The sequence below is a fragment of the Dama dama genome, chromosome 9 (genome assembly GCF_033118175.1).
Source record: "Dama dama isolate Ldn47 chromosome 9, ASM3311817v1, whole genome shotgun sequence".
Lineage (NCBI taxonomy): Eukaryota > Metazoa > Chordata > Mammalia > Artiodactyla > Cervidae > Dama > Dama dama.
Genome location: NC_083689.1, coordinates 24,491,478 through 24,514,184, shown reverse-complemented (window position 1 = coordinate 24,514,184; position 22,707 = coordinate 24,491,478). Strand labels below are relative to the sequence as shown.

At 54.5% G+C, this 22,707-nt stretch overlaps 1 protein-coding gene across 3 annotated transcripts in view; it reads right to left on the bottom strand.

Moving 5' to 3' along the window:
- Positions 1 to 189: 189 nt before the first annotated feature.
- GNG7 (G protein subunit gamma 7) overlaps positions 190 to 22,707 on the bottom strand; it is a 137,562-nt gene continuing 115,044 nt past the window's right edge. For 2 of the 3 annotated variants that reach the window (XM_061150741.1, XM_061150743.1), the window contains 2 exons: positions 6,989 to 7,107; positions 190 to 3,547 (listed from right to left, as the gene is read on the bottom strand). In XM_061150741.1, the coding sequence (XP_061006724.1) occupies positions 3,422 to 3,547; positions 6,989 to 7,069 (207 nt within the window). In that variant the 5' untranslated portion in view covers positions 7,070 to 7,107 and the 3' untranslated portion in view covers positions 190 to 3,421. Of the gene's footprint in view, positions 3,548 to 6,988; positions 7,108 to 18,587; positions 18,642 to 22,707 lie in introns of all 3 variants that reach the window. The other variant, XM_061150742.1, reaches the window with a different exon arrangement.

Genomic DNA, 22,707 nt, shown 5'->3' with positions numbered 1-22,707 from the left:
ACGATTTAGTGACTAATCAACACAGTACATTCTCTAACCAGAGGTCAGAAACTGAAGGTGACTTGTCTGCCTCTTGGTGTGGGGGAGTTGGGGTGGCACCACTGTCACCACTGCGGAAGCCGAGCCCACACACCCCTCCCGGTCCCCACGAGCAGTTGCCAGGGAGCCAAGGAAGGCTGGAGGCGGGAGGAAAGGAGCAGTGAGCCTTTTTATTGTGGATTAATACACTCGGTAGTAACAATTCCACACGATATTAAAACACTGCAGGAAAGTGGGTGTGGCACACCTGGAATTTTCTTTTTTTTTTTTAAATCAGAAATAAAAACCACTGGACATCCACGTACAGATGGGGTAGAACCTGCTAGAACCACAGATTGCTTCTGAGAACCTGGTGACCAGTCTTTACAACATTTGGCAATAGTCTCCGGGGACGGGGATGGGGGCGGGTGGGGGGGAAGTGGGCAGGGTATCGAAGTATGGCTTCTTTTCAGGGGACCCAGCCGCAGGCTCTTGAAGGACAAGCGACCTGTGGTGGCCTCCCCATGGCCCCGAAACTGCCCCTGATCACCCAGGCTCAGGGCAGAGGTCTAATGACTGTTTCCTGCCCGCCAGGAGGCTGGAGCTGCCTGAGCTGCCTGGAGGCCCAGTGAGTGCCAGACAGGGCGGCCAGGACATCAGAGGGAGAAAAAGCACCTTCTGCATTCCCATGGTGGTGGAGGTCACAATTGAGTCACTTCGTTCTGGGCCTGGGGGTCGCCTTTGGAGAGGAAGGGGCAGGGGCACGCAATGGGGGCTGGGCCAGGCCCAGGAAAGCACTGCAGGCCGCAGAGGGGAGACTCAGCCATTGCCCAGCACTGCCTTTTGTGGGTGCATGTGTACCTAATTCCCTCAGGATGTGGCTGAGAGGCACTGGCCTTATGGGGCACTTACAGTCTCCAAGACACCCTGAAAACTGTTTTCCTGCCGACAGGCATGCCAGAAAAGCACAAGCAGAACAGTGTCCTGTGCGCCCAGATGCTCCAGGCCTACCCTAGGGACTGTGATGTTGAAGAGGAAAAATAAAAAAGGAAAAAAGCGTTTTTTCCTCTGCTGGAAGGAAGCCCACAGCAGGGTTCCTACTGCCTGCCACCTCCCTAGGCTCTGAGGCTGTGGGTGGGTACCTGGGAGGCAGCTGGGCGGGTGTGGCCATGGGGTGGGGGCACAGTGGTCCCCACGCTCTCTGGGTCTCAGTTTACCCAGACCACTGAATCCCTGGGGTCTCAACTAGGGGACAGGGTGGGAACTCTAGCCCAGATCTGATTTTGCCTCAGGGTTTGAGGGGGTGGGTGGCCATCAGCTGGCTGAGCCTGGAGCCAGCGATGGGGCTGCTGAACTCAGGTTTCCCCCCACCCCTCTGCCAGGGGTCCTGAGCTTTGCTTTCTGCTGGCTTCTCCAGGGTCACTCGGTGGGGACACATGGTGGTGCTGGGCTTGGCACAACTGGCAGGGCAGGGGCTGGAGAGAGGGGCAGGTCTGGGTCCGGCTTCTCCCAATGAGATCAGGACCACTTGTCCTCTTTGGGGCCCAGCGGTGGGAGCCTGGGTCAGTGGGGGCTTGGGAAGAAGGCTGGGCATGCGCAGACCGAGCTCTGGCTCAAGGGATTAAGGCTTCTGTCCCAGAGCGAAGGGTGACGGGTCAGCAGATGGCTCGTGGGCTGTCCTTGCTGCTCCTCTGCCCCTCAGGCTGAGCCCCACTGTGCCCTGGCTGCCCCCACCCCCACCCCTGGGGTGTGCCCACGGTTTCTGGAATAGGCTTTGTTCCATCCTGCTGTTTTGCCAAGGGTGGGCAGGTGGGGCCTCCCCACCCGGGGCTGCAGTGTAGGGGTCAGGGGCTCGGGGGCTTTTCCCAGTCCAATTGCAGGTGCGGGGGAGCCAGGCTCCCTGAGGCCCCAGGTGCTCCCGGACCAGCCGGAGAGAGCTGGGTGCTGGGCGAGGGGAGCGCGGCCCTGGGTCTGCACTCATGGGGTGCTGGGCATCCCACCAGCCTGTGCAGCCAGGCGAGGTCTGAGCCCAGGGGCATGAGACGAGCAGAGGCTCTGGGTCCTGCCATCCCATGTGCCTTGGGCTGGCTGCCCAGGACCCTCGCGCTCAGCCTGGGAGCCTGACACCCCGGCTGTAGGAGCGGGCAGCCTCTGGAGCTCAGGCTGTGGGGTCCTGGCGGCTGCAGGTGGCCCTGGCAGGTGAGGAGGGCAGGTGTGCATTCGGCCAGTCCTCTAGCCTCCTGCTCCTTGAACCGTCCATATCACAGCATAGGAAACAGCCATTGTAAAAAGCCCCTGCCCCGTCCATCACTGGCCACGCCAGGACACCTTACAAACACTCCGGGTGGTTGGGTGTGAGGGGGAGTGGAGCGCGGCAAGCGCCTCTCCATGTCTGGGCAGAGGCTCCCATCTCCGCGGCTTCTGCAGCGACTTTCAGACAATCTCACACCTTTTCAAACCCAGAAGCACCAGGCGCCCCGGGCAGGTCTCCCCAGGTGGCATTTCTGTTGGAAAAATGGCCATGGAGATGCAGAAAGCAGAACAAAACAAAACATGGAGAAGCTAAACAGGGCCGTGGCCTCTTAGCTGCCCACGCCAAAGTCTCCTGCTTAAAACTAAAGAAAACACAGCTGGACATCTCAGTGGCCCAGGCCACAAGCTGAAAGTCCCTTTCTGGGGTGGGCGGGAGCCGCAGCGTGGCTGGAGGGTGACGCTGGCCAGAGGAAAGCCACGCAGCGGGGTGGCCCTGGGGGACAGTGTTTGACGGGCAGAGCTGCCCTCTGGGCCCCTACAATCCACGTGTGCATTGTTACATGACCCAGCTTCGCCTCAGATTCAGACGATGACGCCTGCTCTTAGTGGCATGGAATTACAAGGTTTTAAATGAAAAGGAGAAAAATTTCCGCAAAAGGGTGCATAATGTCCCTCCCCCCCAACTCCCACCCAATGTTACTCCGCTAAACAGCCTCCCACCTCCCCAGAAAAGCATCACATCATCCACTTGGCAGAAGTCTTCCCAAATGGCCAAGGGTGTGAGACTTGCCACCTGCCTGGGCCGCCCACGCCAGCGGCGGATTCACCCACCTCCTTCCCTTCCCCTCCCCGCTCCGGCCCAGTTCTGCCCCAACCACGATTCAAATGGCAGTTCAGTTTTCAGAAATTGTCACCACATCGCTGGGACATGTCAGCTATTCCCCATCGGAAGTGGTGGTGAAGCCCGACCCCTGACGGGGCTGCGATACTGGGTCTGGTAATCCATTTGAACCCAGACACTAAATTTTACTCCATGTGGGCAGTGGTGACTGTTTGCATTTCTTTCGGAATTAAGAGTTTTCCTTGATTTGACGCCCTGGCCGGGGGAAGGGGAGCGGGATGGAGGAGTTGAGCGAGCGAGACAACCAAGCTATAGGATAATACAAGGCTTCTTGTCCTTAAAGGGGTTCTCGGAGGCAGGGACTCCCACCAGCAGGGGGTCGTTCCGGGCGTGCTGCTCACAGTAGCTCATGAGTTCGGAGGAGGCTTTGGAGACCTGGGTGTGGGCACAGGAGGAGAGAGGAAAGATGAGAAAGGGCCGAGGCTCCGTGTCCCCAGAAGCCAAAAGACGGAGACAACCCTAGTGCCTGTCACCTGAAGACACACACCGTGTCCCACACACAGGGGAGCACCACTCAGCCACAGAAAGGAGAGAAGCCCCGACACTTGGTACCACGTGGATGGACCCTGAGGACACGATGCTCAGTGAGAGAAGCAGACACAGAAGGACACACAGGGTGTGACTCCACTGATGGGAAACGTGCAGAACAGGCCAATCCACAGACGCAGAGAGTGGGTTCCTGGTTGTCAGGGGCTGGGGTGCTAGTGGGGACGGTGACTGTTAACGGAGAGGGGGGCTTCTTTTTCGGGGTGATGGAATGTTCTGGAATTAGGTGGCGCTGATGGTTACACAGCACTGTCAACACACAAAATATCATTAGTGGTCAATTTTATGTGTGTTCTACTGGAATTTTAAGATTAAAGAAGCAGCCGCAGGACTGAGCCCCCTCCAGCAGAGCTTGTGTGGAGTCTGAAGGGAAGGTCAGGGGAGGGTTGGGTTTAAGTCTCCATGTCCGTCCAAGAAAGGACCTGATGGGGGAGAGCCCGGCTGGCAGGTGGACCAGCATGGGGGACAGGCCCTTCAGTGGTTGATTCCTATGCTGTCTGACCAGTGGGGTTGCCGTGACCGTGGTGAGGAAGCTGACACTTAGGACCCTCTGCATCAGGGTCCCCAGAAGAAGAGGGAGAAGAGGAAGGGACTGCCTAACCGGCGCTGGGGAAGCTGACCTGGGGAGAGCAGTGTCTGGTGTCCAGTGCAGGGAGGGCAGGGGTGGGGGCAGGCTGCACTGTCCAGGCTGCCCGCTCCAGCCCTGTTTTGAGTCTTGGGTGTGGCACATCTCTGCGGCCCCAGCCCTTGACTCTTTGGCAGTCCCCTCCCCACCCGGAGAAGCGGCGGGCAGGGGTTCTCTGGAAAGTCTGCAGAGGAGCCTCTGCGTGGGCCCCCGGCTCGGGTTCTGTTGCTCCGCCTGGATCCCTGGAGACAGGATGCCATGTGCCTTCAGCCTCGGCTCCCTGCCTCTCCCTCGGGCTGGCCCTGCCGTCCCTGGTCGCCGTCTTGGGGCCACAAAACCTCAGGAGCGACTGGGAGGGAGATGGGTCATGCCCGACTCTGCTCCTCCCCACGTTCAAAGGCTGCCGGGGAGCCCTCCCAACATCAAACGGGTGGGTGAGTCAGCGATCTCTGCCAGGGCTGGGACTGGCGGAGGAAACCACTTCAACCAGGCTGCTCTGTCTTCAGCCTTGAGGAATGCTTTGAGTGCTCAGAGTCCTGGAACATTCAGACGCCTCGTGGGGGGCCCCCCATCCCCACCCGGGAGTTGCAGCAACCTCCTTCCACCTGGCTGGGCTGGAGGTGCAAGGCTCTCAAAGATCCTCCCCTTCCCACCACAGGGCCATGGGGCGAGTGTTTGCACTGACAGAAGATGACGGTGCTGGGGGAGGCAAACCCTGAACAAACACGTGGGTGATGGCTGATTTTATGTGTTCACTTGGTGAGGCCATGGGTACCTGACTGTCTGGTCAAAGGCCAATCTAGATGTCTCTTATTGTTGTTTGGTCGCTCAGTTGTGTCCAACTCTTTGAGACCCCATGGACTGTAGCCCACCAGGCTCCTCTGTCCATGGGATTTCCCAGGCAAGAATACTGGAGGGGCTGGGATGCCATTTCCTTCTCCAGGGGATCTTCCCAACCCAGGAATCGAACTGGGGTCTCCTGCATTGCAGGTGGATTCTTTACCAGCTGAGCTACCAGGGATGAGATTAACGTTTAAATTTAGACGAGATTAACATTTAAACTGATGGACTTTGAATAAAGCAGATCACATGCCCTAATGTGGGTGGGCCGCATCTGATCAGTTGAAGACCTTCAGAAAAAAGACTGCTTGATGGCCTTGGGACTCGAGCTCTTGGGAAGAGCAGCAGCTCTTCCCTGGGTCTCCAGCCCATCGTCCAGCCCTGCAGACTTCAGAACTGCCAGTTCCATGATTGCGTGACCTAGTGCTTTAAACTGCCTCTCATGCTCCCTCTCTCTCTGTAATATATCATCATACATCTCTGACTAATGCAGTGGGCAGTTGGAGCCTGGCTAATGAGGGAGTGTAAACCACCAGTGTCTTCCAGACAGAGACTCCCTGGCCCTCGCCCGGCCACCTGCAAGCTGGGGTCTGTGGCAGGAGTCAGCTGCTTGGAGGCGGCTCGGTATCCTTGGCAAAGTGGACACAGGTTTGGTGAGAAGATGATTTTGAAAAGTGGCACACACCTTTCTTGTGTAAGAGGCCATGATTGGCCCATTGGTCCTTAATCTTTGAAAGCTCTGGATGTCATCCTGATGTCCACTTGTGGACTTAAGATGCAGCTATATAAATACATGTATCCCTCCACACATGGGAGCATCACTCAGCCATGAAAAGGAGAGAAGTCCTGACACTCACTACCACGTGGACAGACCCTGAAAACACAATGCTCAGTGAGAGAAGCAGACACAGAAGAACACACAGGGTGTGATTCCACTGATGGGAAACGTGCAGAGCAGGCAGACCCACGGACACAGAGAGTGGGTTCCTGGTTGTCAGCCTTGTCTGGGCTGGGGAGGGGATGCGGGTGACTGCTAATGGGGACAAGGTTTCTTTTGGGGGTGATGGAATGTTCTGCAATTAGTCATGATGGTTGCACAACATTTTCAGTTCACCAAATGCCACTGAATTGTGCATTTTAAAAATGGTTAACTTTATACAAATAATTAAAAAGGAAAAGCCTGCCAAGCTCACTGCCCAATTATGCAGTATCTTATTTGTTTTGCATGTTCCTGGTCCCTGATGGGTTAAGCATTTGTGAGGAGGAACTGCTTGTCCTTTTTCTTAGCATAAAAATCAAACATGCTTATTTCCAAAAATGCAATCCATGCAGAAATGGCAAAAGTAAACATTGAAAGGCCCCGTGTCCTCCCTTGTCCAGGGCCAGGTCTCTGACTTCTCTTTGCATCTATCACAAGGGAGTGGCACAGAGCTCTGAGAATGAGGGGCCAGAAGAGAAAGCGCCTGCGTTATGCTCACCCTCTTGGAGGGGCCCCATCCGGCCTTCTCTGGGGCCATCCAGGGATGGACCCCAAAGGCTGAAGTGGGCTCACAACAGACCTTGAGACCTGCTTCTGGTCTCACCGTGTTTATGAAGCACACTGGCACATCTACCCTCACAACAACCCACAACCTAGCTTAATAGGAGGTGTGTCTTTCTGCTGAGACAATGGAGGCTCAGAGAGGCTAGGCAGTGGCCCAAGGTCACATAGCAAGAGGCACAGTCAAGTGCAAAACCCCCTGTCCTGCTAGCCTCCGTGCCCACCCTTTGCTGTGGGTGTGTCCAGCGGCCCCTCCCCTACTCACCTTAATGCGCTCGATCCCAGCTTCAATGCGGAGCTGCTCCACCAGCTTCCGAGCCTGGGCTATGTTGTTAGTGGCTGACATTGTCTGCCATCAGCTCTGGGCCTCCGTCGTCCAGAGAGCTGGGTGGGGAACAGATGGACATGTAAACTGACTCGTAAAGTTCTGGGACTGCAGGTGGGGGATGGCGAGGAGGGATTCGCCCCTGTTCCCCAGGCTGGGCCCCAGGCTGGGGCCCCTAGCCTGGCCACCCTGCAGTCATGATGCCTCTGTCCCCTGGGTCATGGTGGGTGCGTGCATGTCCTTCAGCCATGTCGTGTCCGACTCTTTGCAACCCCATAGGCTGTAGCCTGACAGGCTCCTCTGTCCCTGGGGATTCTCCAGGCAAGAATACTGGAGTGGGTTGCCATGCTCTCCTCCGGGTGACCTTCCCAACCCAGGGATTGAACCCAGCCCTGGTGAGAGGTCTGGCCCAGAGCACCTTTTCCCAGTCCCCTCCATGGTTGGTCGGGAGTGAGTGCTCCCAGGATGTGACCACCCAAGGGCCCCAGGAGAGCTCACAGCCCCACTCCTGGCTGACTCAGAATGGGGGGGCTTTCTCTGATTCCTGCACCTGCTCCTCCCCCAACATGGCTGGCACTGAGGCCGGTCATTCTCTCTAGGGGGCTGTCCTAGGCCTTGTGGGGTGTAGACCAGCCCTCTGGATGCCAAGAGCGCCTCCAGTGTGACAACCAGTAATGTCCCCAGATATGGCCCAATGTCTGCTGGAGGCAGAGTTGCCCAGGGCTCGACCCCTGGCCCTGGATGCAGGCAGATTACGTGAGCAGCCTATACCCATGGGTCCTGGGTACCCTACTCTTCCTCTGGAAGGCCTGGGCCAGCTTCCTGCCTTCATTTGGTCATTTGTCCAGTGAATTGAAATATAATTAAATATAAAATGTCTTGGGACTTCCCTGGTGGTCCAGTGGTTAGGACTCCTAGCTCCCAATGCAGGGGGCCTGGGTTAGGTCCCTGGTCAGGGAACTAGATCCCACATGCCACAGCTGAGAGTCCTCATGCTGCAACTAAATAAAAAAGATCCTGCATGCCACAGCAAGATCGAAGATCCTCTGTGCCTCAGCTAAAACCTGGAGTAGCCAAATAACAAATATTTTTCAAAAAACCCATTTTCACCTGACTTACATCCATGTTCAATTAGTTATGAGAGTGCTCTTTAGATGGGACCATATGGTATGGAGGGCTTCCCTGGTGGCTCAGACGGTAAAGAATCCACCAGCAATGTGGGAGCCCTGGGTTCGATCCCTGGGTTGGGAACATCCCCTGGAGGAGGGCACAGCAACCTACTTCAGTATTCTTGCCTGGAGAATCCCCATGGACAGAGGAGCCTGCTGGGCTACAGTCCATGGGGTTGCAAAGAGTCAGACACAACTGAGCAACTAAGCAAACATATATAGTCATGCAAAGTTTTTTTCTTTTCCTTAAGGTGGTTAAAAATCCTACCTATTTCATCCAATCCATGTTTAGTGAGCCCTAGGACAGAGGTTCTCAATTGAGATCATCCTGCCCCCTGGGGATACTGGGTGATGTCTGGAGACATCTGTGGTCGTCAGAACCTGGGATGTTGCTCAGCCCTGACAGTGCCCAGGGCGGCCCCCCACAGTGGATGACCCAGCCCCAAATGTTGACAGCTCCAAGGCTGTGAAATGGAATCTGATCCCAACTCACACTAGACAGTAGGATAAACCCTCGATGGCCAGATGGTGTGAACCAGGGTGACTCCAGCGTCTGTGAGTCACCTACCCTCTCTCCCACTCAGACATGTATTTATTTATTTATTTGGCTCCTCTGTACCCTCGCAGGATATTAGTTCCTGGGCCACGACTTGAATCTGGGCCCATGGCAGTGAAAGTGTGGAGTCCTAGCCACTGGACTCTACCTGGGAATCCCCGAGGTGTGTATTTAGGTGTGAGCAGCATCTGAGGACCTCAGGGGTCACATGGTCAAGGAACCCAGTGTCCTGTGGGGTCCATTGGATCCCTAACCCAGGGCTCTCACCCAGAGAGATCCTGTCCCCAGGAACACTGGGCGACGTCTGGGGATGTCTGTGGTTGTCATGACAGGGGGAGGGGCTTCTGGCATTGAGATCATAGCAGAGAATGCCCTAACCCCAGTGAGCGCATTGTTTGGGTTGAGGAAGCTCCCAGTGGGTCTCCATGGTATTAGTTCGATATTGAGCATGCAAAGCCCAGGTCCAGGAGCCCAAATTCATGGGTCCCAGGGAGCCGCCTGGCCAGCTGGCATTGAGCCAGGTCATTCAGCGGCAGTATGTGCTTCAGTCATGACACACTGCGCCTCTGTCTGTTTTCCAGTCAGTACACAGGGGCAGTTGCCGAAGAGGAAAGGCAGATTCCAGGTTTTCAAAAAATTTCCCACTGGGCAATAAAAAGGAATAGACTGGGGACTTCCCTGGTGGGCCAGGGGCTAAGACTGCACTCCCAATGCAGGGGGCCTGAATTCGATCCCTGGTCAGGGAACTAGAGCCCACATGCCTCAACTAAAGATCCCCTGTGCTGAAGTGAAGACTGAAGACTCAGCGTGTCGCAACTAAGACCCGGCACAGCCAAATAAATATTAAAAACAACAACAACAAAAGGAATGCACTGTGGAAGTGTACGTCCTGGATGGCCCTCCAAGAAATCGCTCGAAGTGAAAAGGGCAGCCCCCAGAGTCACATGCTGTGTGGTTCTGCATACAGAACATCTCTGAGATGTCAAGGTAGTAGAGATGAGGAGGGATTCCTGGTTTCCAGGGGGCGGTGGCCTGGGAGGGGTCTGGGTAGACAGGTGCACACCAGGGGTCCTCACTCAAGAGCCAAGTATCCTGACTGTGTGTGTGTGTGTGTGGGGGGGGGGGGGTCACGGGTCTGCCAGGGTGGGGGGATGAACTGGCAAAGATCTTAGTACATGCACACAAGTCAAACCGCAGGAATCTGTGTCAACAGGTGATACAGGGCCTTTCTGTCAGTGATCTGATATAACTGTGTGTGAATCTACAGTGATCTCAATCCAAGTTTCCATTAAAAAAAAAAAAAAATCCCTTCTGTGCTGCTGCCTGCCCGCCTGCCTCTCTGCCAGACATCCCGGCCCCTCTCTGGGCCAGAAAAGGCCTGAATGTGTCTGCTCCGGGCGCGCGGGGCCCACGTGTGGGCTCCCGGAGTGCTCTGATTCAGCACAGTGCTTCAAAGCGGCCACAAAACATCCAGCTCAGGGAAAACCACCCTTGGTTCAACTTAAAAATACCGAAATTACTCAGTGCTAAATATAGACGCTGACAGAGAACAAACGGGGTGGCCCCATGGCGTGTTTTCCTTGGAAGGCTGGGGAGTCCTGCTCAGCACCCACACTTGGAATGTCCACCAGGACCCTGGGAGCCCCGAACACCCTGTGGGGCCACCCCAACCATGGCCTCCCTCGTGGGCACTAAGCCCCTCAGTGCTGCTGGCTTCCTCTTCTGGGCATGACACCCTTGAGATGCCCTCCAGGCTAGGTTATAACCCCGGACACCTGGGGATGGCCCCAGGGGGCTTCCTTGGGCTTTGTGTGCTGTGTGCAGGTATGTGTGCACACATGTGTGCATGAGTGCATCTGTGTCTGTGCATGCATGCCTATGTGTCTATGAGTTTGTGTGTGCATGCATGTGCATCAGCGTGTATCCATGTGTGGGCATGAGTGGCTGAGACCAGACACGGCCATGGCACGGCTACATAGACAGCAGACTGAAGCCTGGTCCTGGCAGAGGCAGGCCCAGCCCAGCCTCACCGCGTGTCCCTGGGGTTAGGTCAACTCCCTCGGGCAGGCACAGGCGCTGAGTCAGCCCAGGAACATTCCTCACCACACGTGACGCCCCAGGCACCTGACTTGGCCAGGCCTGCCTGGGCCCAGCGGAGTCTTGGAAGTCCCTTTGACGCCAGGCAGGGCCTTGGGAAGCTGCGGGGGCAGAAGGTGGGAGCGGGCCCTCCAGGAGGGAGTGAGGAGGCGGTTGGAGCTGCAAACCGTGGTCAGGTTCCCGCCTGGGGAGAGGCCAGTTCAGGCCTGGCGAGGCCAGGGGCATGACTTGGGGGTGAGGTTTGCCTAAAAATAGAAGCTTAACAGACGCCACTGGGCCCTGGCTGGCCTCCCAGTAAAGGGCCGGGAAGTCACTGGGGTCAGGCGGGCTCCCACAGAAGCGTTGAGGGCGTGTGGCGGAGAGGCAAAGGCTGTGTGGGCCGGAGCGCCCAGGATGCTGTGTGAGCTGGGCTGATGACAGACAGGGTCAACCCTGAGCACTACAGACCCCAACCTGGGTGCCAGGCCCCAGTGCACATGAGGATCAGCCATAACCAGGGGAGGACAATGATTCTCCACGGTGGGCTGCAGGATGGCTGGATGGGGGGACACCTCATTTGAACAGGGTCACCTCAGGCCCTGCTCACACTAAGGCCGGATCACTCTCTGTGGGGATCTGTCCTGGGATCTGTGGGGTGTGGAGCAGCCTCCCTGGCCCCTACACCCTTGATGCCAGGAGCCCCCCATCCCCCCGAGTTGTGATGAACCACAGATGTCCCCAGACACCACCCAATGTCCCCTGGGAGCAGGATTTAAAGCTTTAGTGGAACTCTCTTATCAGAAGACCCTCTGCAGCTAAAAGAGATTCTTTTAGGAAAATACAAACAGTGTTTTGGGAACTGAGATTGAAGTGAAGTGGTACTGAGCAGAACAGAAGTTTGTTTCCAAACAGGTTTTAAATTTCTTAGCATCTGGGAATTCCCTGGCATTCCAGTACTTGGGACTCCACGCTTTCACTGTGGAGTGGGTGGGTTCAATCCTTGGTCGGGGAACTAAGATCCCACAAGTGGTTCGGCCTGGCAACAACAGCAAAATATGAGACAAAATTTCTTAGTATCCAACAACCTGGCTGGGAGAAGTCACATAGGGTCAGTGGCTCCCTTGAACTTAACCAACAACACCTCTGAAGTGGGAGCAAGTGAAGCCTTCCCGGTGGGAGTGGGGGCAGGGTGGGAGGCAGAGGTCTTGCAGAAAGAGCAGACCTGAATTCTGCCCCAGATTCCCAAGCTGTGTGGCTCTAAGCCACAGTTAGCTTTGCTCAGTGCTCAGAGCAACACCCCCTCTCAAGCACAGGGCCTGGCCAACCTCCAGGTCCCCAAGTTCCTATGCTGGGGGTCAGGGACCCTTGAGGTCAGCAGCCATGGTGGGCCAGCCCTACAAACACAGCTGCCGGGGAAACAGGATGAGAGACAAGGTGACCTAGACCTCCTGTGCCCAACCAACGTGGACCGGCAGGTTTGCTGGAAGCTGTTGAGAAATCTTGCTCCTTGCTCAGTTTGCTGGCAGCTTGGTGGCCACTCCCCTCACCTGCCCAGGGGCCAGGCAGGGCAGGGTGTCACAAAGGATGGGGGGGAGAGAGGGGCAGAGTTTGAAGTGAATCGAGTTAAAACTAGGAGTGGATGGAATCAGTAGCAGAGTCAGAGATGGAGAGATGTAGACGGCCTATTTCCTCCGCCAGCCTGAATGCCTGCAGGGCCCTCCCCTTGAGCTCAGAAGCAGAGGTGAGACTGAGGTGAGACTTCCAGCTGGGCTCGGAGCCCACGACACCGGTCACGTCCAGCCACTTTCCTGTCATCTTTGGACATGGTTACTGGCCTTTTACTGGTAGGTGATCCTCGGTTGTGAAACTCTCCTGCTAAGTCCACAGAGCCTCTGGTCTCAGTCCAGGGGATGAGGCTGCCTCCCCGTTCCTAAAGATAAAGTCTGGAAATGGGAGACCCTGGACTCACAGCCTGGCTCTGCCCTAGCCTGGGGCTGGGCTTCCTCAACTGGAGAAGAGGGCGGATGTTCTAAGAGCTGAGAATAGGACTTCCCAGGTCGTCTAGTGGTTAACACTCCACCTTTCAACGCAGGGGATGTAGGTTCGATCCCTGGTCGGGGAACTAAGATCTCACATGCCCTGGGGCAACTAAGCCCATGAGCCACAACTACTGAAGTCTGTACTCCCTAGAGCCTGTGCTCTGCTACTGCAGAGTAGCCCCTGCTTGCCACAACTAGAGAAAGCCTACGTGCAGCAACAAAGACCCAGTGGAGCCAGAAATAAATAAAGTAAAAAGTAAAAGTCAAGGGCTTCCCTAGTTAAGAATCGCCTTGTAAAGCAAGGGACACTGGTTCCATCCCTCATCTGGGGAGATCCCACATGCTTCGGGGCAACTGAGCCCATGCACCACAGCTACTGAAGCCCCTGCACCCTAGAGCCCATGCTCCGAAACAAGAGAAGCCATTTCAGTGAGAAGCCTGTGCATGGCAACACAGAGTAGACCCCACTTACTGTTACAAAGACCCACCAAGCCAAAGAAATAAATAAATCTTAAAAAAATAATAAAAGCTGAGACTGGATCCCCATTGGTCATTCTGTGGCTCTAAGATCACAATGATCTATGTCCCTGGCCTCCTCCTTAGCCATCTGGACCTTGGATAAACCTTTCTCTCTGCAGATTCCACTCGCACAATGGTGGCCAGCCTGTGTGGACACCCTTCTGATGAGGGCAGTGGGCAGAGCTGCACAGGGTAGAGATGCTCAAAGGCACTGAAGGACCACTGAGAAAGTGAAGGATTTCCATCCCAAATCTGGGGAGGGGGATGGAAGCCCAGGAGTCTGGCTTTGGGGCTGCCTTTTCCTGGGGTGGAGGGTTTGCCAAGAGGCTGAGGGGGTCTCACAAGGCTAGGAGCACAGAGGTTGAGATCCAAGGCTTCCTGAGGGGAGACAGATTGGGGAACCCCCATCTCCTTGATATGAGCTGGGATGAGTGCTTCCTTCTAAGGAAAGGGTCCACAGGCAGCAGACAGGCCCTCACGGCAACTGCAGCTGAGTTCTGAGTAACCTCAGTCCCCAACACCAGATTGATGTGACCCTAAATGCCGAGCAGAAGTAAATGGAAGTCTGTCCTTTCTGGGAGAAAACAGCATCACCTTAGGCTCCATGTTATTTCTACAAATGAGTCATCAGGCACAATATCTAGCACACAATCAGGAAAGACCAGGCAGGACTTCCCTGGTAGCCCAGTGGTTAAGACTACACACTCCCAGTGCAGAGGGTGGGTTTGATCCCTGGTCAGGGAACTAGATCCCACATGACGCAACTATAATAAGAGTGTGTGTGCTGCAGTGAAGACTGAAGATCCCATGTGCCACAACTAAGACCAAATAAATAAATAAATATTTTTTTAAAAAGAAGAAATGACCAGGCACACAAGAAGACAGGACCATATAAACAAAAATCGGCAGAAATAACAGGCTATACCAACAGGCCCCAGGGGTTCCATACACTAAAATTGACAGAGTTTAAAATAACTATATTAACAGTGTTAAATAAGTGAGGCTGGTATTTTAGCAGCAAACTGGAAACTAAAGAAAAAGACTGAATGGGTGTATAGAAACTGACAATATATGAAATGAACACAACAGAAGAAGCAATATCATTAAAGACAACTAAGGAGAAAATTAGTGAACCAGACGATAGCAAATATCCAGATCGAAGCATGGACCACATGAAATGAGGTAAGAGACACAGGATGTAGTAAGGTATGCATGTGTGCTAAATCACTTCAGTCATGTCTGACTCTTTGAGACCCCATGGGCATGAGACAGGGATTGAACCCGTGTCTCTTATGTCTCTTGCATTGGCAGGCAGGTTCTTTACCACTAGTGCTCCCTGGAAGCTCTGGTAAGGTCTGACACATGTCAGAGCTCCGGAAGTGGGAGAGAGAGAATGGAACAGAAGCAATCTTTGAAGAGATACTGACTGATAAGTTCCCAAAACTGACAAAAAACAAAAACAAAAAACTCTTAAGCCACAGATTCAAGAAGCTCTAGAACCTCAGGCAGGAGAAACATTTTAGAAATGGACAGAGAAATGGCCAATGGGCACATGAAATAGTGCTCAATGATTAGTCATCAGGGCAAGAATAACTGAAAACCATCATGGAGTCTGCTTCGAAGCTGCTAGAGTGGCAAAAATCTAAAAGACCGACAACACCAAGTCCTAGGGAGGATGAAGAAACAGAAAGTTTCACACGTTACTGGCAGAACCGTGCAACTGCTCTGGAAAGCGAGTTAGTAGATTCTTATAAGGTTAACCCACCTGCCAATGCAGGAGCCTCAGGAGACACAGGTTCAATCCCTGGGTTGAGAAGATCCCCTGAAGGAGGAAATGCCCATCTACTCCAGTATTCTTGCCTGGGAAATCCCATGGAAAGAGGAGCCTGGTGGGCTATAGTCCATGGGGTCACAAAGAGTCAGACATGACTGAGCACAGCAAAGACAGATTTTATAAGGTTAAACACATACTTAACCTATGACCCAGCAATTCCACTCCTAGAGATTTACCTGAGATAAATAAAAACATATTTCCACAAAAGGACTTGTAAAAGATGTTCATATGTCTGTATTTGTAAAAGCAAAAGTTGGAAGTAACCCAAATGCTTGTCAACAGGAGAATGGGTAAACAGACTGCGGTAATTCATACCACGGATACTCACACAATGGAAAGAACCTACTGGCAAATGAAGCTGAGTGTGTGACTCTCAAAATACTTGGTCAGGTGAAAGAAGACAGACATTAGAAATATTCTCTATCTTGACTGAGGTATTAGTGTACACAGGTGTATAGATTTGTCAAAATTCATCAAACTACCTATGTAAGATCTGTTCATTTTACTGAAGAGGAATTATACCTCAATAAAATCAGGGACTTCCCTGATGTTCTGGTGGCTAAGACTCCATGCTGTCAATGCAGGGGACCTGGGTTCAATACCTGCTAAGGGAACTAGGATCCCATAGGCAGCAACTAAGACCCAGGGCAACCGAATAAATAAATATTTTAAAAATTTAATAAAATCAGTTAATTACAAAACAAATGAACAAACATAAGGTGCTAGAGGAAAAAGGACTAACAATTTTATGGATCCAGTGAAAATTCTAGACCTAGTGAAAACAAACTTTAAGAATTAGGGTAAAACAAAGACATTTTCGGACTTCACAGGCTCAGTGGTAAAGAATCTGCCTGCCAATGCAGAAGACACAGGAGATGCAGGTTCAATCCCTGGATTGAGAAGATCCCCTGGAGTAGGAAATGGCAACCCACTCGGGTATTCTTGCCTGGAAAATCCCATGGACAGAGGAGCCTAGTGGGCTACAGTCCATGGGTCCCAAAGAGTCGGACAAGACTGAGCTCGCAGGCAACGATGCCAAAAGACATTTTCAGACAAATAGACTGTCACCAGCAGACCTTCCTTATTAGAAATAAAACAAAAAGATATTAGAGATAAATGACCCCAGGTGGAAGGCAAGAAGTGTAAGAGGGCGCGATAAATAAAACCAAACCAAAGTATTGAAGAAGGGGAAGAACTTGATAAAATAATTCCAAAATCTTCATGGGAAAATAAACAGGAAGTGAAAACCCTAAAAGCACTTGGACCACACAAGAATCACAAGAGCCATCAACTCGATATTTACCTCCACCCAGTCCAAAAAAAAAAACATCATCTGAAAAAACATGTATACTTCTCTGTCTACTGCAACTGGCCCAAGGCCAGAGTGATGGGGACCAGGCCAGCAGTGCCTGCTGACTTCTCCTCAGTCCAGCCCTCAGCAGCCCCAGGAAGAAACAAGACATTTCCCATCAATGGAATCACACCCTTGTGCATCCTTCTGTGTCTGCTTCTTTCACTGAGCATTGTGTTCCCAGGGTCTGTCCATGTGGTAGAGAGTGTCAGGGCTTCTCTCTTTTTTGTGAGCAATATTTCCTTGTGTGCATGGAATAACATTTTTAAGCACACACTTTCAAAGAAAAAGAAAAGCCCTCCTCACTGTTGTTGAAGTGCTCAGCTGCTCAGTCATGTCTGACTCCTTGGGACCCTATGGATTGTAGCCCGCCAGGCTCCTCTGTCCATGAGATGTTCCAGGCAAGAATACTGGAGTAGGTTGCCATTTCCTTCTCCATGGGACCTTCCCAACCCAGGTATTGAACCCGTGTTTCTTGTGTCTCCTGGATTGGCAGCTGGATTCTTTACCACTGAGCCACCAGGGAAGCCCCTATACTATACTTGATCTCAGCCAAAAGGCCAAGAAATGGTAGCCATATATTTTCCTAACTAGGAAGCAAGTGGAAGATGGTAAAAATCAATGGTTTGTTTGACTTGGACTCAGGAATACAGGCTGTGTGTTTTGGGTTGTGGACACGCGCACTGGAGTGCTGAGCACTGCGTTTGCTGGGCAGGTGACAGAGTGCAAGGGGTGGACCTCATGTCAGGCTTCATGAAGGTGTTACTGTGCCCACTTTTTACAGATGAGGAGACAGACGGAGCCTCGAAGACATGAGTATGTTAATAACTTTCCCGAGACCACACATCGGGTGGAGGTTGGGCCAGGGTTTGCATCTAATCCCCAAACCAGAGCTCCCTGGCGGGAGCAGGTCCCAACATAAAGCTCCATGCCCCCTGAACCCAGAGGTAAGCTTCGGAGGCCGCGGGACACAGTCTCTGCATCCTCCATGGCCCAGTGCATTTGGCAAAGGGTTTAGACATATAGTGATCCTGGATCTGAGGGATTGGATCCACACATGAAGGGAGGCGTCAGGACCCTCATGCGGCTTCTGTCTTTGGGGAAGGACTGTGCAGAATGCTGGGGATGCTGACGACAACTGTGTGGCCATCAGGGTCAGAGAAAACCCCAAGTGAGATAGAACAGCAGAGAGCCTCAGCATGGCGCCTCCTGTCTGTAAGTGACCCTGGGGCTCCTGGAATCCGGGACGTTTCTCCCAAGACCTTGAGCAGACTGTCATGTCAGCTTCCAATGGGGCCGCACGTGTGTGCCGGAGAGACCTTTGCATCATCACCTTGCACCCCCACCAGGTGTTTCAAGATCACGTCTCTGTCCCCTGGTTCCTGGTGATGCGGGCTTGGCGTTTCCTGGCGGTCGAGTCAGCTTCCTTCTGCCTCGGAGAGTCAGACGGAGTAATGGGTGCAGACGCAGGAGCTCTCAGATGCTGTTTGCCCGCTGGGTCTTGCCAAGATGCTCAGCACGACTGTTGTGTGCCTATCCCTCATGGGGTGGGGGTGGGGGGGATGTGTGGCAAATAGGTACCCGAGGCCTCAACAGGGATGGGCGGGCTGAGCCTCGGCGACCTCGTGAATAAAACCAAGAAGGAGACAGCCGGCTGGGGCGGCCCAGGCCCTGCAGGGACCCTGAGCAGCCAGGCTGATGGGAAAGAGGACTGGGCACACACCCAGGCACAGAGGGAAGCCCTGACCTGCCGGGCATGTTTCTGGTGGGCAGAAGCAGAGGCTGGCGAGAGCAGACGTGCTCCCCGGCTCAGCCTGTGATGCCATCTCCACCCTCGGCAGTGTTTTCCGGCTGCAGAGGAAGCAGTGACAGGGAGACACAAAAATGCAGGAGATCCCTTTGAATTCCGCGCATAGCTCTCATAGCTGGGAAGAGCTCCACTCCCAGCCTGCTCGAGATAAACCGAAACCCCAGCCGCTGGGGTTGCTCTCTTACCAGAAGAGAAAGAACGGGACGCCAGGGGACGCTTCTGAAAGTTGGCCGGCTGAGCTGCGTAAAAGGAAAAGAATGTGAAAAATTCTTTTCGCTGGCGGGGCAGAGGCGAGGAGCAAGGCCTCAGAAGAGTGGCGGTTCCTGGTCCTGGTGGTCCAAGAGGAGGGGTGGCTGGGGGGCCACTGGGGACCCCTCCCTGGGTGCAGGGTCTGCCTGCAGTGGGTGGACACCCAGGCACAACCCCAGTTGTTCAGTTGCTCAGTCGTGTCCGACTCTTTTCGACCTCATGGACTGCAGCACACCAGGCTTCCCTGTGCTTCACTGTCTCCTAGAGTTTGCTCAGACTCATGTCTATTGAGTCAGTGATGCCATCTAACCATCTCACCCTCTGTCGCCCCCTTCTCCTCCAGCTCTCAATCTTTTCCAGCATCAGGGTCTTTTCCAATGAGTCGGCCCGGCTCTAAATTCTGTGCACTGAACGTGGACCTGCAGCCTGGGGGCCTCAATGTGAGACAAGCTGCTCCCTGGAAAACCTCGGCCGCAGCTTCCATAAGCACAAGATGCCAGGCCAGAGAGAAGGTGGGCTGGGACCCCCTGACTCTCAGACAGAGTGCCCCCACAAAAGGCCACCTACTGTTCCGAGGAGGACAGACAAGTCAGCTGACATTGGTGCTGTCCTGGGAGCTGTCGGGGGGTGGAGCAGTATTCCTGCCCCCCACCTTGATGCCAGGAGCCCCCCAGTTGTGACAACCATAGTCATCTCCAGACATGGCCCAATGTCCCCGGGGAGGGCCACCCCTCATTTGAGAATTGGGTTAGAACCCCCAGTAGGGCCCTCACAACAATGTTTCTGCCCTGGATTTTACTATTAAAGACAATAAGGGTGGGACTTGCCTGGTGGTCCAGTGTTTAAGGATCTGCCTTCCAATGCAGGGGACATGGCCTTTGATCCCTGTTCAGGGAACTAAGATCCCACATACTGTGGGGCAACTAAACCCACGGGCCACGACTAAGCCCATGTGCTGCAACTAGAGAGTTCACAAGCTGCAGTTAAGACCCGACACACCCAAATAAATAAATAAATGTTTAAAAGAATGTATGGGGACTGTCACCTTAAAAAAAAGAGATAAAGGGCATCAAAGGAAATGTAAGGAGGGTTTTTTTTTCTGTGTGTGTGGCAGGGCTTCCCAGGTGGCATGGTGGTAAAGAATTCGCCTGCCAATGCAGGAGACACAAGAGACTCAGGTTTGATCCCTGGGATGGGACAATTCCCTGGAGGAAGAAATGGCAACCCACTCCAGTATTCTTGCCTGGGAAATCCCATGGACAGAGGAGACTGGTGGGTTACAGTCCACGGAGTTGCAGAGTCGGGCACAACTGAACACACACACACACACACACACACACACACACACACACACACACACACACACACACACGTTGGTTTCGGGGCCCATCCAGAGTCAGAGCTAATGTACCTGATCTCACTTGTGGCCTGGAGTGACCCCCTGGACCCTACTTCCTTGGGGGGGCTGACTGATGATGAGAAGGCATCTGTCACACCCGACCTTCACCAGCAATCTAGCCAGGGGTCCTCGGGGCTGTGCATACCTCTTCAATGACCCCCAGTGACCTGGAGAATCCCCTTTCCTGGGGTTCGGGCAGGATCCGAGGAGAGGACGGGGGTTTGGCTCTAGGCGGGGTGGTGTCGTATGGCATAGATGTGGAAGGGAGAGAACCTTGGTGGGCCTGCTCTTATCAGGGGAGAGAGTGTGAAGGGGACTCCGCACAAGGGAGACCCTCTGTCACTGGTTTTGAAGCTGGAGGCAGATGTGTGGCAAGACACAGAGGCAGCTCCAAGGGAAGGGGAACCCCCTGCTACAGCTGCATGGAACCGAGTTCTGGAACAATCCGAATCAGCCCCAGGTGAGGCATTCTGATAGCAGCCGGGAGAGACCCTGAGCAGAGGGGGCAGCCACACCACGACCCGACTGCTGACCTTCAGGGCCTCGAGCTGGAAGCCACGAGGTCGGTGTTGGCTCGTTACGTGGCATGGACAGCTGATACACTGGCCAGGCGAGGCCCAAGTGGGATCTCCTGACCATCAGCCTGGCCTCTTTCTAGCACTCTCTGTTCCAGATGCTGGACAATTCCAGCTGGCAGCCACTCCTCCTGCTGAGCAGGCACAGGACACGCGTTCTCTTTTGTAATGGCCCTGAGATGCTGGCGAAGCATTAAAGCCAGAGGAGTTGCTGGCAGTCTCTCCATCAGCAGCCAGCCTGTTCCCTGGGACGTGAGTGCCACATGCATTTCATCTCCGAAGGCACAGGAAGTTGATCTCAGTGAATCCCAGCCCAGACAAAGCTGGCTGCCTCCAGGTGGTTCTGAGAGCCCCCTCCCCACCTCCTCATCCAGGCGGACGAGGCCATGCTGGGTGAGTCAGAGCCCAGGAAGGTGGCCTTGTAGAGGGAGGGGAGCTGCAGGCAGCAGCAGCCTGTGTCCCAGGCCTCATCCCTGGCCTGCAGGGAGGGAAGGGGAGGCAGGCGGGAGCAGTCCGTGTCTTCAGAGAGAACAGAAACAGCCTTCATTCTGCTTTAACACTTCCAGAACTGGTAGCTTTACAGCTCACCGAGCTTCTGAATTTCGACCCCCCTCCCCGCCTGCCATGAAACAGGAAGGAAACAAAACAACCCCCTCCCCAAACACAAACCTCCAGCCAGACTTCACAGGAGGACAAACAAGGCCTGGGTGAGAAAGCAGGCTCCCCCATCCCTGGGGTAACCGCCCCCCCAGAACACGATGTTCAGAAGAGGAGGCGGGCTGCTGTGTGGAAAGAGGGAAAAAAATCCCAAAGCCAAACAGAACGAGATGAGGTTTGAGAGAACAGTATCTGGGCTTCTTTTAAGAACAAGCTGCCCTCCTGCAGGGCTTGGGGGGTTGGCTGGCCACTAGCTGTGCCCACATGCAAGCTGACTACCCTGTGTTTCTTACACACCTACTGTGTGCATGAGGCCTCAGCTCTGCTCGCCTTTGCAGGGGCCCCCTGCACCACAATCCATAGCATGGAAGCCCCTAAGTAGGGTGTTTCCGCAGGGATGATGTCTGAGGCATCTGTTGTTGTCACAACTGGGGGGCTCCAGGCATCAAGGGGGTGGGGCCAGGGAGGCTGCTCCAAACCCCACAGTGCTGGGGATGGGCCCTCATAAAGGACGGTCTGGCCCTCTCTCCTTCACTGTGCCTGGGGGTGGGGAGAGACCTGCTCTAGACTCCACAGAAATGGCACATGCTGGACCTTAGGGTGATAAGGTCAGAGGGAGGGAAGGGTGCCTTGCAGTGTCCCCAGCAGCTGGACGTGGGGGCCTCCTAGCCTCGCTCCCAGTCCCAAGCAGAGGGCCAAGGGCACCACACCGGCACTTGGACTTTGGTACGAGGGGGACCAAACCTCTTTGACTCCCCAGCATCCTCACCCTCCCCCCACCTATCCCCTCATCCCCACCCCCTCCACCTACCTCACCCCCATCCCCATCTCCAGCCAGGGTGGCTCTGGGCTCCCCACTCCCGGCCTCGCATCTGGGCCTGAGCTTCCCCAGGATCGAGGTCACCCTGGCCTGGCCTGGGGCAGGCCAGCCATGTGACGGCCTCTGTGACCTTGAGCATGGTGACCTTTGGTGGGCCGCAGGGGCCATGAAAGACCAGCTGGGTCTCCGCCAGGCAGATGCTTCCCCACAGGAGGCCCGCACCCCCCTGGAGACCAGGGTCTTGTGACTCCCTGTCAGCTGGTCCTTTCATGCACGGGCTAAATCGGGTCCCTTGGCAGCTATTTTTAGAAAGGGCTAGAAAAAAAAGGGAATGAATGAGGTGCCCACAGGCGAGGGAAAAACAGAGCTGCAGGGCGAGTTGCCGCCCTCGGCCGGAGCCCGGAGGCGGGCGGACAATGCGCCGCGGTGACAGAGGGCTGACAGTGCGGCTGGTGCGGGAGCAGAAGAAAGGGCCTTCTCTGTCCGCCCGGAGGATGACTGCAGTCATGTGAGCGTGTGCAAGCGGGCAACCCGGCTGGGCCAGCGTGCTGAGTGCCTGTGGCTAATGTCAGCCCTGTTCTTGGCTTCCTGGCACCCAGGAAATG